The sequence below is a fragment of the Lepidothrix coronata genome, unplaced genomic scaffold, assembly GCF_001604755.1.
Source record: "Lepidothrix coronata isolate B3197 unplaced genomic scaffold, Lepidothrix_coronata-1.0 Scaffold214, whole genome shotgun sequence".
Lineage (NCBI taxonomy): Eukaryota > Metazoa > Chordata > Aves > Passeriformes > Pipridae > Lepidothrix > Lepidothrix coronata.
The window spans coordinates 1,177,302-1,189,719 of record NW_016690394.1 but is presented as its reverse complement, the minus strand read 5'-3'; the positions used below and the strand labels follow the sequence as shown (position 1 = coordinate 1,189,719).

General features: G+C 51.5%; 2 protein-coding genes across 3 annotated transcripts; one reads left to right on the top strand and one right to left on the bottom strand.

The window, feature by feature from the left end:
* Positions 1-2,324: 2,324 nt before the first annotated feature.
* On the bottom strand, positions 2,325-8,986 carry PQLC2 (PQ loop repeat containing 2). Of its 2 annotated transcripts, none has more exons than XM_017833401.1 (8): positions 8,363-8,986; positions 6,787-6,986; positions 6,092-6,221; positions 5,500-5,587; positions 4,352-4,503; positions 3,484-3,576; positions 2,943-3,128; positions 2,325-2,634 (listed from the first exon to the last, which is right to left on the bottom strand). In XM_017833401.1, exons 2-8 carry the CDS (start codon positions 6,954-6,956, stop codon positions 2,536-2,538), a joined length of 918 nt encoding a protein of 305 aa, XP_017688890.1. In that variant the 5' UTR covers positions 6,957-6,986; positions 8,363-8,986; the 3' UTR covers positions 2,325-2,535. The 2 variants fall into 2 exon arrangements, with proteins under 2 accessions (XP_017688890.1, XP_017688889.1); XM_017833400.1 differs by lacking the exon at positions 8,363-8,986 and adding an exon at positions 7,604-8,105.
* On the top strand, positions 7,980-12,140 carry AKR7A2 (aldo-keto reductase family 7 member A2). Its single transcript, XM_017833390.1, has 7 exons — positions 7,980-8,226; positions 9,014-9,201; positions 9,718-9,822; positions 10,397-10,493; positions 10,590-10,689; positions 10,994-11,123; positions 11,637-12,140. Exons 1-7 carry the CDS (start codon positions 7,995-7,997, stop codon positions 11,796-11,798), a joined length of 1,014 nt encoding a protein of 337 aa, XP_017688879.1. The 5' UTR covers positions 7,980-7,994; the 3' UTR covers positions 11,799-12,140.
* The last annotated feature ends 278 nt before the right edge of the window (positions 12,141-12,418 follow it).

Here is a 12,418-nt window from a genome sequence, read left to right as displayed (position 1 = left end):
GCTGGGGGGTCAGTGTGTCCAGCAGGGCGGTGGCAGAGGTTGGGGTAGATGGTTCCACCCATCAGTGCTGACCCAAAAGCTCCTGTGCTTGGTCCTTGTGTCATCTGTGAACCTCACCCAGAGTCTCCTCTTGAACCTCTTGGTGGGCAGAGGGACCTTGCACAGCTCTGGTTTCACTGCTCCAAACCTAATCCTGGGCAAACTGGGAAAGGAAATAAATACCTGCTGGGCTCTTCCTGTCCATGGCCGTTGAAATTACCCTTTGGGTGAACCTCTGCAAATGGACACTGTTGGCATTAACATTGATTAATGTGCTCTGATTTTGGCTGACATGACCTGTTTCACCCCCAGACCCCGCAGGTGATCAGTGTTTACCTGGGGCTTGTGGTCCATAATGGAGCTCCTTGTGGGACACAGGCTGGGGAAGGCAACACGTGTCTGCCTCAAAGCTGGGATCCCCCAGGGAAACACATTGAGATTTGGTCATTTTCTCTTGGTTCTGTCCAAGGAAAAACCTTTTTTGAAGCTGGAGATGAGTTTGTGTGAATTCTTAAACCCAGGAGGGGGAAGGCTGGTGTGTTGAGGTTTTCATTTACCTTCTCACTCTGGGATATTTGTTTCTGCTCTGCCTTTCTGGTTTAATATGTACCTCTGCAAAATCTTAACTTGCAGGAACAGGGCTGCAGTAGTGACTTGGAGGGATGAAAACCTCAGGGAAAGTGTCAGTGGCAGGAACTTGCATCCACTGCCTGAGATGGCAGCAGGTGTGGAACCTCCCTCTGCCAAACAGCTGCTCACCCTGCTCCATCCTCTGTAGCCCAAGTAAGAGTAAACCCACTTGTACTCAACTTGTGCTTTGGATCCACCTATGGGGACAAATTATATTTTATATGTATAATTTTTCCTCCCTATGTTGGAGGTTCTTTGTCCAGCTTTAAGAAAAGCCCTTGGTTAGCCAGGATGTGGCAATTTTAAATGGTGGAGATGAGGGATTTGCTCATAGTTTGGATTAGAACTGGATAGGAATTGTTTTTCTACAACTCCTAGGGAACGACAGAGAGGAAATCCTGCTGGCTTGAGGATGAGCTGAGCAGCCCCTTCACCTGAGAATCTGGAGGGGCAGAATCATGAATTGATTTGTTTCAAAGGGCTCACAGAGACCGAAAAATACTTTTTCTTTCCGAAATGAATGGGTCAGCCCCAAATACTGGCCCAGCTTGTGCTTTAATTGACCTGCTGGTGCAGGTCGATTGGGTACTGAGGACTTTGACTCCTGTTTCCAGGCTGAGCTGTGTAATCGAGGAGCTGTGGCTTGGGAGTCCTCAGTGTGAGGACAAACAAGCAAGCAAGGAGGGCAACTTCCTGGGAAAGACAAATGTCATGGGCCTGGCAGAGGAATCATAAATTAATGATAATAGAGTACAACACTGGGTATCAGAGGGGAAAAGGGAAGCAAAAGGAAGAGCTGATAGTGATTGCAGGGAAAGGACAGCTCTTGTTCTCACAAGGACAAGCTGTGTTAGTTTTTCCTGAAGGCCTTACAAGCTTTGTTTGGTTTTCCTCTTGCTTTCCTGGTGAGACTGAGCTGCTCATCCCTAGTTCAGCACACGGGAGGGAACCTGGAGTGCTGGGCTGATCCATTGTGTGGCTCCACCTCCGTGCTCTTCTCCCGGGGACACGGCTTTTCCCAAACCACCCCTGCTTCCAGTCCCTCTGTGGTCAGGGAGCCACTGTACTGATGTGCAGGGCCCCAAGAGGGGCATAAATTCATCAGTGTTGGGGATAAACTCATCAAGTTGGGGATAAATTCACCAACAAGAGAGGGCAGAACTGAAAAGCAGAGGAAGCAGAGAGGCAGCTCTTCTGCTGGGTAACAGAGAGAGCAACTTCCCCAAGGACTCCATGTAATTAAAACATGGGTGAGGCAAAAAAATGAGAAGTCAGAGAACTGGGACTGTGAAAGTCTTTAAGAAAGAGGCAGGAGCTGCCAGGTAAACTGGCAAAACGAAACCAAAGGAGGCACGTGGGGAAGGACGTGGTTTATAGCTGTGCTAATTAAAATAGGTGTCCAAGGAACAAACACTTTGGTTGTGCTGCTCCTTCCCCACTGGATCCAGGCACTGTGTGTCTTCCAGAAGCTCAGGGGTGGAGTTGTGAGGCCCACAGTGCTGCTGTGTCTTTGGCAGGTCCGTCATCCCTGTCCCCTCCCCACTCAGGCTCCTCCCATGTTTGCCAGCACCAAGGAAGCTCCAGATCTCCCTTGAGAGACACAGCAGTGACCAGGCTCAGCTGTGGGGCATCAGAGCAGCAACGAGCAACTGAGGTATCAAATAATTCCCTTTTATCCCAATAGTATTGGTATCAAAGAGGCACAAGTTCAAACAGCAGCATCCTCTGCCACTGTTGTTGCAGCACAAGTCACCCACTGGCTCAGGTCCTCTTCTCCCAAGAGCCACCCGGGGGGCTGGTTTGCCCGGTGTTTAAGCACTTTCTTCATCTGCATCCTCCTCCTCTCGCTCCAGGCAGTTCCCTTGGTCAGCTCTCCAGGCTGTCACCCTGCTCTCCAAGAAGAGCATCCCTCTCCTCGTGGGTACTGGCTCTTCCCTTCCGATAGGCAAGGAACTGGAAGGAGATCTGAGGAGAGGTTAAGGCTCTTCACGCACATAAGGGTGGATCTGTGTCATAAACTGGGTCTCACCACCTCCACAAAGGGTGTTTGTGCCAGCAGAGGTGGAAAAAGGGCAATGCAAACAAAGGGCTGAAGCATTTCAGCTGTTGCAACACCACAAATTACTCACCTGCACTTGGGTGAGCAATCCCTGAGTAGTGTCAACCCACCCTTCTCCTGCCTAACCCTGCCTGTTCCAGGGCAGGATCACTCCCTGCAAAGCCTTGCCAGTGGGGTGCGATTCCAGAGGGAAGTTTTGGCAGGGGAAGGATACAACTACGTCGAGAGACAGGACCCCCAGGCTGCCCACCAGCCAGGGCAGGTGGTGCAGGACATAGTCACCTTCACCTTGGCCTGGCTCAGGGTTCTTCAGGAGGACACTGAGGCCATAGAGAGAGTTCCCCAACATCACCAGGGCAAAGAGGGAGTAGGAGATCCCAGTGGTGGATTTCCTCTTGTACTGGGAATAGCGGGCACAAGAAGAGCAGCTTGGGTGCAGCTCTCCTAAATAAAGTGGTATTAATCATCCTCTCCCCGAAAAAAGAGAAGAAAAAAGGTGGTGACTCAATGCCAAGAGCCCTTTACTTCCCCTTTTACTTGTAAATAAGACAAAATGAAAGCCACACCCTCGAAATATTGGTAGGTTAAAGGGAAGGGAGAAAAATAAATTGGGTTTTGGACCAGAAATACAGAAAAATAGTCCCTTATGAAATCATCAGAGACACAGTCCTGGGACTTCTGAGCAAAGAGGAGAAAGAAGATCCCAGCAACCCCCTTGGTCAGGGCCCAGGGGGTGCCCAGGGCTGGGCACTCACGTTGGTGTAGATCTGGGGCAGTCGGGAGCACAGGTACAGCACGGAGGACACGGAGCCGATGGTGAATCCAATGATCTCACTCCTGGTGAAAGGCTGCAAGGAAAGGGGGAGCCAGAAGCAGCTCAGCATTCACACCATGGCCCCCAAACCCAGCCTCTGATCTCCCCAGCTCTCCCTCATCTGATAGGTCCTGTGTTAATGATAACTGATAATTATATTTCATTTTACTATAGGAAAATATGTAGTCTAGTTCAAACTCTTATAATGGGAATTGGGTTTATTTTCATTGTTTGGAGAGGTCCTTCACTATTGCCAGTGCAAAACTCTTCTGCAAACCTCCTTGTACTGAAGCCAATTGAGTTACTTTGCTGCACTTGCTTGCTGGTTGGCTTTTCAATTATGTATATATGTGCATAATTGGAAAAAAGAATAAAAGGGGGAAAGTCTCTCAAATTTCCTGAAAACAGTCACTCTTTATGGCTGTGGTTTAATGTGAATGAACGTGGTTTAACTATCACATTTTTTAGAGAATGTCCATCCTATGCAGCTCCCTGAAATAATGTCTATTCACAAACAGAGATGTTGCTGAATCTTGAGCAGGCCTTGAAATGTCTGAAATCCTGCAGCAGACTATCCCTGAATTTTGGAGCAATCTTTTAAGGCCTCTCTCCAGTGTCACCTTCCGAGACTGTAACACTCTGGAGAACAATTTGCTCCTGAAACAGGAACAGAGAAGCCCCTAACCCCAAAATATGTGGTGGGGTACAAGGTATTTTTTGGGACTACTGGGTGGGATCACACCATCCAGCAGGACATGCCCACCCAGATCTTCTGTATCCCATCAACCCAGATTTAGGAATTGGCTCACCTTTGATCCAGGATCATCCATGTGAACTGACAGCAGCGACCTCCCTTGAAAGGTCCCTGGACCCTCTGCCGAGGTGCCGCTGCCCAGGAGGGAGAGGGTTGACACTGTTCCCACGGAGAGGAACACAAAGGCTGCATTGATTGGGGCGGTGACTGCAGGGAATCAAGGAGAGCCTGGTTAGGGAGAATCCCATCAACCCCCAACAGCCTCGGGGGTGCCAGGACCCTCTCAGGGTAAGGAACCTCCAAGCTGTGCCTTATCTCCGCAGCACTGAGGGACAGGGACATGGCTGTGGGTGATTTATCTCCAGCGATGTGGCCAATTCATACATTATCAGGCAGGAAACTGCTCCTATCTCGGTTTCTTTGGGTTTAGGCTCTTAAAAATCATCCCCTCTAGAAGATTTCACTGTCTTAACTCACAACAGCCACACTCAAATCCCTGCCAGAGCAAGCCCTGCTTCAGCTTATTTATTATTATTAATTTATTATTATTCAGTAATTATATTCAGTAAACAGACTCTCCAGCATAACAAAACTATGTAGTTGATAGGCTAAATATCAATTGGTTTAATAAGTTTACATGTCTTTAATAAGTTAAAGTCATCCTGGTCCCAAGGTGCCTGTTTGGAGTTCACAAAGCTGCAATGCTGAAAAATGGATTTACTCTGTTTTCTCTGGCTGTTTGAACCTTTCAAGAACTGATAAGGTTCCCTTTTCACTCCAGTCAAACAGGGAGGAACTTCCCCACCATGTCAGTACTGGAGTTCTGACCCCAAGACAATCAGAAAACTTCCCCCTTTCCCTTGCAGCCCTGGCCTGCGTCAGGAGTTCTGTGGTTTCCAGCTCCGAGGTGGAGTCATCACCTCCCTGTGGGTAAAGAATTTATTTCTATCCCCAGTGCGACTCACAGGGGAGTTATTTTCAGCCTGGACACCATGGGGAGGTTTGCAGGGTCTGCAGAAGCCCCAGGCACAGCCTGTAGCTATTTGTTGGCTTTGGCTTTCCTGGGGGCTCAAATTATCCAAGTTAAAAACTCCAGCAACCATCTAATAGCTGTATCTGCAAAGCATCTCTGCCCCGGAATCTCCCTGGGGATTCCCTCCCCTCCACAGACAAGGACAAGCCCCCCCCCGTGCCCCAACTCACATCTCGCACCCCTGTTCTTCACCCTGTAGTAGCAGTAGAGCGAAAGCATCACCAGGTCGGCCAGCACGTAGTAAACGGCCGTGTAAACCTGCAGGGAGGGGACATGGGGACACCTGCAGGGAGGGCCGGGGATGGCTGGGATGGGACAACAGCCCTGGGAGAGAGGGGAGCATCCCTGAGGGGAAAAGAGGGAACAATCCCAGGGGGTGAAAAAGGGAACATCCCTGGGAGAGAAGGGAGTAACCCCAGAGGGGAAGGAGGGAGCAACCCCATGGGAGAAGGAGGAAACAACCCTAGGCCGGAGAAGGGAGCAATTCTGGAGGGAAGCAGGGAGCATCCTTGAGGGGAAAAGAGGGAGCAACCTTGAGGAGAGAAAAGAGAGTAACCCCGGGGGGAAGAAGGGAGCAACCCCAGGGAGGAAAGAGAGAACATCCCTGATGGGAGAAGGGAACAACCCCAGGAGGGGAGAAGGGAGCATCCTGGGTTGTTTGGGTCTCTGTTTCCCAGGACTGGATTAAGCAGCTCCCAGCCCATCCCTCCTCCCTGGAGTTCGGGGTGTCTGGGAGCCAGCCCAGCCCCAGGGGTTTGGTACCTGCAGGGGCAGCTGATCAGCCAGGAAGGAGCCGATGAGGTTTAGGAGGTCTCCTCCCAGCCATCCCAGCAGGAAATATATGGAGAGAGCCCGGTCCATGATGCCTGTTTTGCAGGCTTGGTAAAACTGCCTGCAGAGAATTGGGCAGAGACACAAACATTGCCCCTGACTGGTTCAGCACTACCTGGGAACCATCCCCAGGGCTCCCTGTGCCCCCCTGCAAACTGGTCCCAGTCAGAACTCCTGAGACCCACTGGTGCTTGTTGGGCTCAAGCCCTGTGTCTCATGCTGCAGCAGGAGGGAGTGAGGAGAAGCCTCAGTTGCAGGATCCTCCCCTCTGGTTACAAAATAATCGAGCTGGAGCGTGACTCCCCACATCCCCCTCTGCCACACTCGTCTCAGTACTTCCAAGAAGCTCAGTGTTCCTGGAAACATTCCAGGCACATGTATGACCTGCCCTGAGCACACTGCAGTTGGCTTACGTGGGATATTCCGGCTGCCAAGCTCAGCAACAACAATATAGCAACCACCAAGGCTTTGGGGCTGTGCCGTCTACTCCTCTCCTCTCGCTCCTAAACTTTCCAAGCCCTGATTGCTTTTGATGGGTAGATTTAATAATTCAGGCACCTGGTGCTTGAAGGTTGACTTTTGCTGCCCATGGAAAAGGCTGGGCTAGGATTTGGGATGATACTCACGGGAAGGAGGCGGCTGCGAAGCAGAAGATGGAGACCAGCCCCAGGATAATGCTGGAGACGTCCCGGCTGTCCTGGGCACACTCGTGGAACACGTCCAGGATCCAGCGGGAGCCATTGGGACACTCGGAGAGATTCCCAAACGGGACACCCCTCCAGCGCCGCGCAGCCATGGCCCAGGAATGTCAGTGTCCAGCAGGGAACTGGGGGAAAAAATTAATTATGCTGGAGAAAAATAGATCTGGAGGAGGCACACGATTGGGGCTCCTCTGGATGCAGCTGGAAACCGGCTCGTGTTGGGAAAAAGAATCATTAGTGGATAATACACCTTTATTGGCCTTAATTTTGCATCAGGGATGAGAGGAGTGGGAAGGTTGTCGGCCTAGCAGGGTTTGGCCTCAAAGGAGAAAGAGAAGAAATAAAAGAAGAAGAAATAAAATGGGGGAAAAAAAAGGAAAAGAAAAAAAAAAAAGAAGAAAAAGAAAAGGAAATAAGAAAACAGAAGAAAATAAAAGAGAAAAAGGAGAGAAAAAATGAAGAAAAAAGGAAGGAAAAGGAAAAGGAAAAGGAAAAGGAAAAGGAAAAGGAAAAGGAAAAGGAAAAGAAGAAAAAGGGGGGAAAAGAAAAGAAAGAAGAAAAAAGAAGTAAAAAAAAGGAGAAAAATAAGAAAAAATAAACAAAAGAAAAAAAAAAGATGAAGGAAAAAAGGAGGGGAAAGAGGAGAAAGAAGAAGAGGGGGAAAAAGAAGAAGGCAAAAAAGGAAATACAAGAGAAGCAGCCGAAGTCCAGCCCGACGTGTCCCCGCAGCACCGGCACTCACCTCCCACCGACGCCGTTCGCCACTTGACTTTATTTTTCCTCGGAAACTCGCTCTCTTTGGAAGCTGGGAGGTCTGTCTGTGCCCCCCGCTCCCCCTCACGGACCCGCCGAGTTCTCTCGGCCGTTCCTGCCCGGCACCGGCGGCTCTGCCAGGAAGTTGCCGGAATCTTTCCCCCCGAGATCCGCAGCTTTTCCGTGAAATCCGCAACGTGGTTTTTTTTCCCACAAACGTGCTGCTTTTCCACAGACGCGTTTGTTCCCGAGCCTGGTTTCTGACAAACCCGGTGGGTTTTTGCCCAAACTCGCTGTTTTTCGGCCAAACCGGCGGGTCCGGCCGCGCTCGGGGCGGGTCCAGCCGCGCTCGGGGCGGGTCCGTACCCCGCGCACGCGCGATGGCTGTGCGGGCGATGGCGGCCATGGCGGCCATGGCGGCGGGGGGAGCGCGGCCCACGGTGGTGCTGGGCACGATGGAGATGGGCCGGCGGGCAGGGCCCGAGGCGAGCGCGGAGCTGCTCCGCGCCTTTCTGCGTCGCCGCTACCGCCTCCTTGACACTGCCTTCATGTACGCGGGCGGAGAGTCCGAGCGCATCCTGGGTGCGCTGCTGGCGGGAGGCACCGGGCCCGGTACGGCGCGGGGAATGGGGGCTGCCCTGAGGGGAAGGGGCTTCCTCGGGGTTCGTTACCTGAAGTCAGCGGTCTTTCCTGAGGAGAAGGGTTTTCTCTGCCAGACTTACACCGTCTTTGAGGAGAAGGGACTTACCTCGAGACTCGTGCCCTGAGGAGGGGGGTCTTCCCTGTCAGGCTGACACTGTCCCTGAGGACGAAGGACTGCCCTGGGCCTCTTCCCTAAGGAGGAGCGTCTTCCCTGAAGGGAATGGACTCCCTAAGCAAAAGGAACTTGCCTCGAGACTTATTCCTCCTGCCAGGCTGACGTTGTCCCTGAGGAGGATTTCCCCTGGGCCAGTTTCCTGAGGAGAAGGGACTCCCCGAGGGAAGGGACCATTGCCTGAGGAGAAGGCAGGGCTGACTGCCAGGCTGACTCTGTCTCTGAGGACAAGGACCTTCCTCAGAGTCCATTCCTTGAGGAGAGGAGTTTTCCCTGCTAGGCTGACTCCCTCCTTGAGGAAAAGGGACTTCTCCCAGGCCCATTCCCTTAGGATAAGGGTTTTCCTTGCCAAGCTGATGCCAGGCCTGAGGGGAGGCCTTAGTGCTGACCCCCAGACCTTGAGAATCCCTTCCCTCTCCAGGGCAGACCCCCAATCATCTGGGGAAGAGTTTCCCCTGCCAGGCTGACGTGGTTCCCGAGGAGAGGGACCTTCCCTGAAACACCTCAAACGCTTGGTTATGCCCCTTATCCCTGTTTTCCTCCCGAAGGCTGAAATTCCTTGCTCATTCCTTCTTTCTCTGCCAGTGGAAGTGGCCACCAAGGCCAACCCCTGGGATGGGAAGACGCTGAAGCCGGAGAGTGTGCGCTCCCAGCTGGACACATCCCTGGAGAGGCTGAAGAGGACAAGCGTGGAGCTCTTCTACCTCCACGCTCCTGACCACGGGACTCCCGTGGAGGAGACGCTGCGTGCCTGCAACGAGCTGCACAAAGAAGTAAAGTGGAGAGTCCAAGCCTGGACAATCCTTGATTCCCTCCTTCCCACCACTTTTTTTTAAACCAGGGTTGCGTGTTGTGCCCACTGCAGCACTAGATTTGTACAACACTCAGAAGAGGAGACAGAGCCCAGGGCAGAGCAGAGCAGCTGCCGCTCTGTTGGGTGCTCACTTGGTACACTTTGTTCCCAAAAGCTCTTGGAAGCCGTAGAACATCTGAACTTTGCTTCCAGCCATGTTAACTGACTGGATTAGGATTAGTGCTGGTAATGGGTGAAGAATTCCTGAATTGCATTAATCTAACTATGCCATTTAAAGTAGAGAGTGTGAATTCCAAATGAGCAGAAAATGAGAAATATTTTTGTCGGGTCTTTATAGTCTCTTGGGAAAGGTGGAGAGTAGTGAGCACTCTGGACTAAAATTTGGTGACTCCTTTTCACTGTATGCATCTTGCACTGTCTGAGTTCAAATGAACTTTTAAACACTGGAACTGAATTCTCTTTTATTCCTCTGCAGGGAAAGTTTAAAGAACTTGGTCTGTCAAACTATGCAGCATGGGAGGTGGCAGAAATCTGCACCATCTGCAAGTACAACAACTGGGTGATGCCAACTGTGTACCAGGTGAGGGGTGGTATTGCTGTGGGGAAATACCTGGGATTTGGGGTTCCCAGATCTCGGACCAACCTCTAGTGTGCCAGATATAAACAGAGAAGGAATCTGCTGCAGTTAGTCTGAGAAGTCAGAATCACTGAGGTTGGAAAAGACCCTCAAGGTCATCGAGTCCACCCTGTGCCTGATCTCCACCTTGTCCCCCAGCCCAGAGCACTCAGTGCCACAGCCAGTCCTTCCTTGGACACCTCCAGGGATGGGGACTCCACCACCTTCCTGAGCAGCCCCTTCCGGTGCCTGACCACCCTTTTCATGTCCTTTCCGGACACACGATTGGGAAGCTGAGCGAGGTCGCTGCTCAGGAACACCTGAGTGTGTGTTTGTTGCTGGAGTCAGTGACTCCCCTACTGTGAAACTTAAATTTTTGCATTATTTGCAATCCTTCAGCGAGTCTGTTCCTAAGCAAATCATCACCTTGTGTGACCTGAAGGCTCTCTTCTGGTTAAGTCTTGTCAGGGAAGGGTGGAAAGAGGCCGGTCCTCTGCCCTGAGCTGGTGTTTGAAGCTGTGTCCCCCCCTTGGTGCAGGGTATGTACAACGCGACCACGCGCCAGGTGGAGGCTGAGCTCTTCCCCTGCCTGAGGCACTTTGGGCTACGGTTCTACGCCTACAACCCCCTGGCAGGTACAGGGGGGGACAAGGCCAGACTTTGGGACAAAACCCTGGGAAATGGGGGCTGCCCATTTAGCCCAGCCCTAAACCTGCTGCTGCCCTTTGCAGGAGGGCTCCTGACCGGCAAGTACAAGTATGAGGACAAAGACACGCGCCAGCCTGCTGGGAGATTTTTTGGGAACGACTGGGCTCAGGCCTACAGGGACAGGTATGTTTTGAGCTGACAGACAAGGAATGGCTGCGTTAAAAACACACTAATCATCAGCTGAGAGGAAGCAGAATTGGCCAAAGCTTGTGCAGGGATTGCATCAGCACGCATGGTTGGGGCCATGGCATGTGATTGAGCTTTTGCAGGGTGGTTTTTATGCTCAGCTTCCCTACAACTTGCAGGGGAGATTGCAGAAGTCCTCAGAGGCTATAAGGAGTTGTACGAAGCTTCCTTTTGGTTAGAATATAGATGTACCACTCACTAGAGGTCTCAAGGGCAATAAGAGTGATTTCTTTTGATGCAGGTACTGGAAAAAACACAATTTTGAGGGAATTGCCCTAGTGGAAAAGGCTCTGAAAGAGGCTTATGGCTCCAACCCACCCAGCCTGGCCTCAGCTGCACTGCGCTGGCTCTACAACCACTCCAAACTGCAGGTGAGAGCTCAACCTGGCCATAACCAACAGTCTGGGCATGCTGCCAGGGCTGTGCACACAGACAGTTTAACTACATTTCAGTGTAGTTATCCTTTAATCTGCACATCTCATGGAGTTGCGGTGTTCCAAAGTGAATATCGGTGTGTGGACTCTGCCGGACTGCTCGAGCAAGTCAGCTCTGTGTCCCCCGTGGTATCCTCTGTGCTTAGGATTGGAAGAAGTGGAAGATTTTAATTCCTAATTAGTGGGGTCTTGGCTTCCCGCCCACTCAGCCTCTGTGCAAGGAGAGCACTTGCTCTTCCTTGGACTAGGAAACTAATGGTTATATTCCCCATCTCCCCCACATGTTCCTGTAGCCCATCATTAAGTACGATTTGGCAGCTTTTGAGGAGTTGGCATGACTTGGAGATGTCCTGGCTTTCTGACCAGAACTTTGTAGTGTCAGTTGTCTAAATCCTTGAGGGGTGAACCAGGTTTCTTTTGGGGTCAGCAGCACCTCATATCTCTTCCCAGGGTTCTCTTGGAGATGCAGTGATTATCGGGATGTCCAACATGGAGCAGCTAGAGCAGAACCTTAACTACAGCGAGGAGGGTCCCCTGCTCCCAGCTGTGGTGGAGGCGTTTGATGCAGCCTGGAACATGAATGCCCACGACTGCCCCAACTACTTCCGTTAGGGATTGGAGCAGGGACGGAATGCCGGCCGCATGGGGGTGGAGAACAGAGCACAGGGCTCTGGAAACACTGGAGAGGTACTGCCCACCCTGCCCTTTGAGCCATGAGCAAATGGGTTGAGATTTCTCCTGAATTAATGAAGCTTTGTAGGATCCACAACTGCTGTTGTGCTGGGCTGTGCCTTGGTCATTCCTCCCTCCCAGCCCTCCAGGTCCCCAGAGCACCGTAATTAAAGCTGCAGTTAATCAGGAAAGTGAACACATTAATGGGGTGAAAGCCCCAGTTCTGCTTTAATGTGAAATCTTAAATAATTACGTACAAGAATAAAACCTCTTTCTAACACAGCTCCCATCTCTGACCTGTACCTGTAACCTGGCTGGCAGCACTTGGGGACTTGGGATCGTAGAATCCCAGATTGGTTTGGGTTGGAAGGGACCTTAAAGCTCATCTCATCACAGTCCCTGCCATGAGCAGGGACACCTCCCACTAGCCCAGGTTGCTCAGAGCTCCATCCAGCCTGGTCTTGTACTCTTTCAGGGAGAGGGCAAAATTCCAGGGATGAGCTAAATTATCTTCTTCTATGTCAGAATAACAAACTCTTGGCATTTTCTCCACTGTGCTA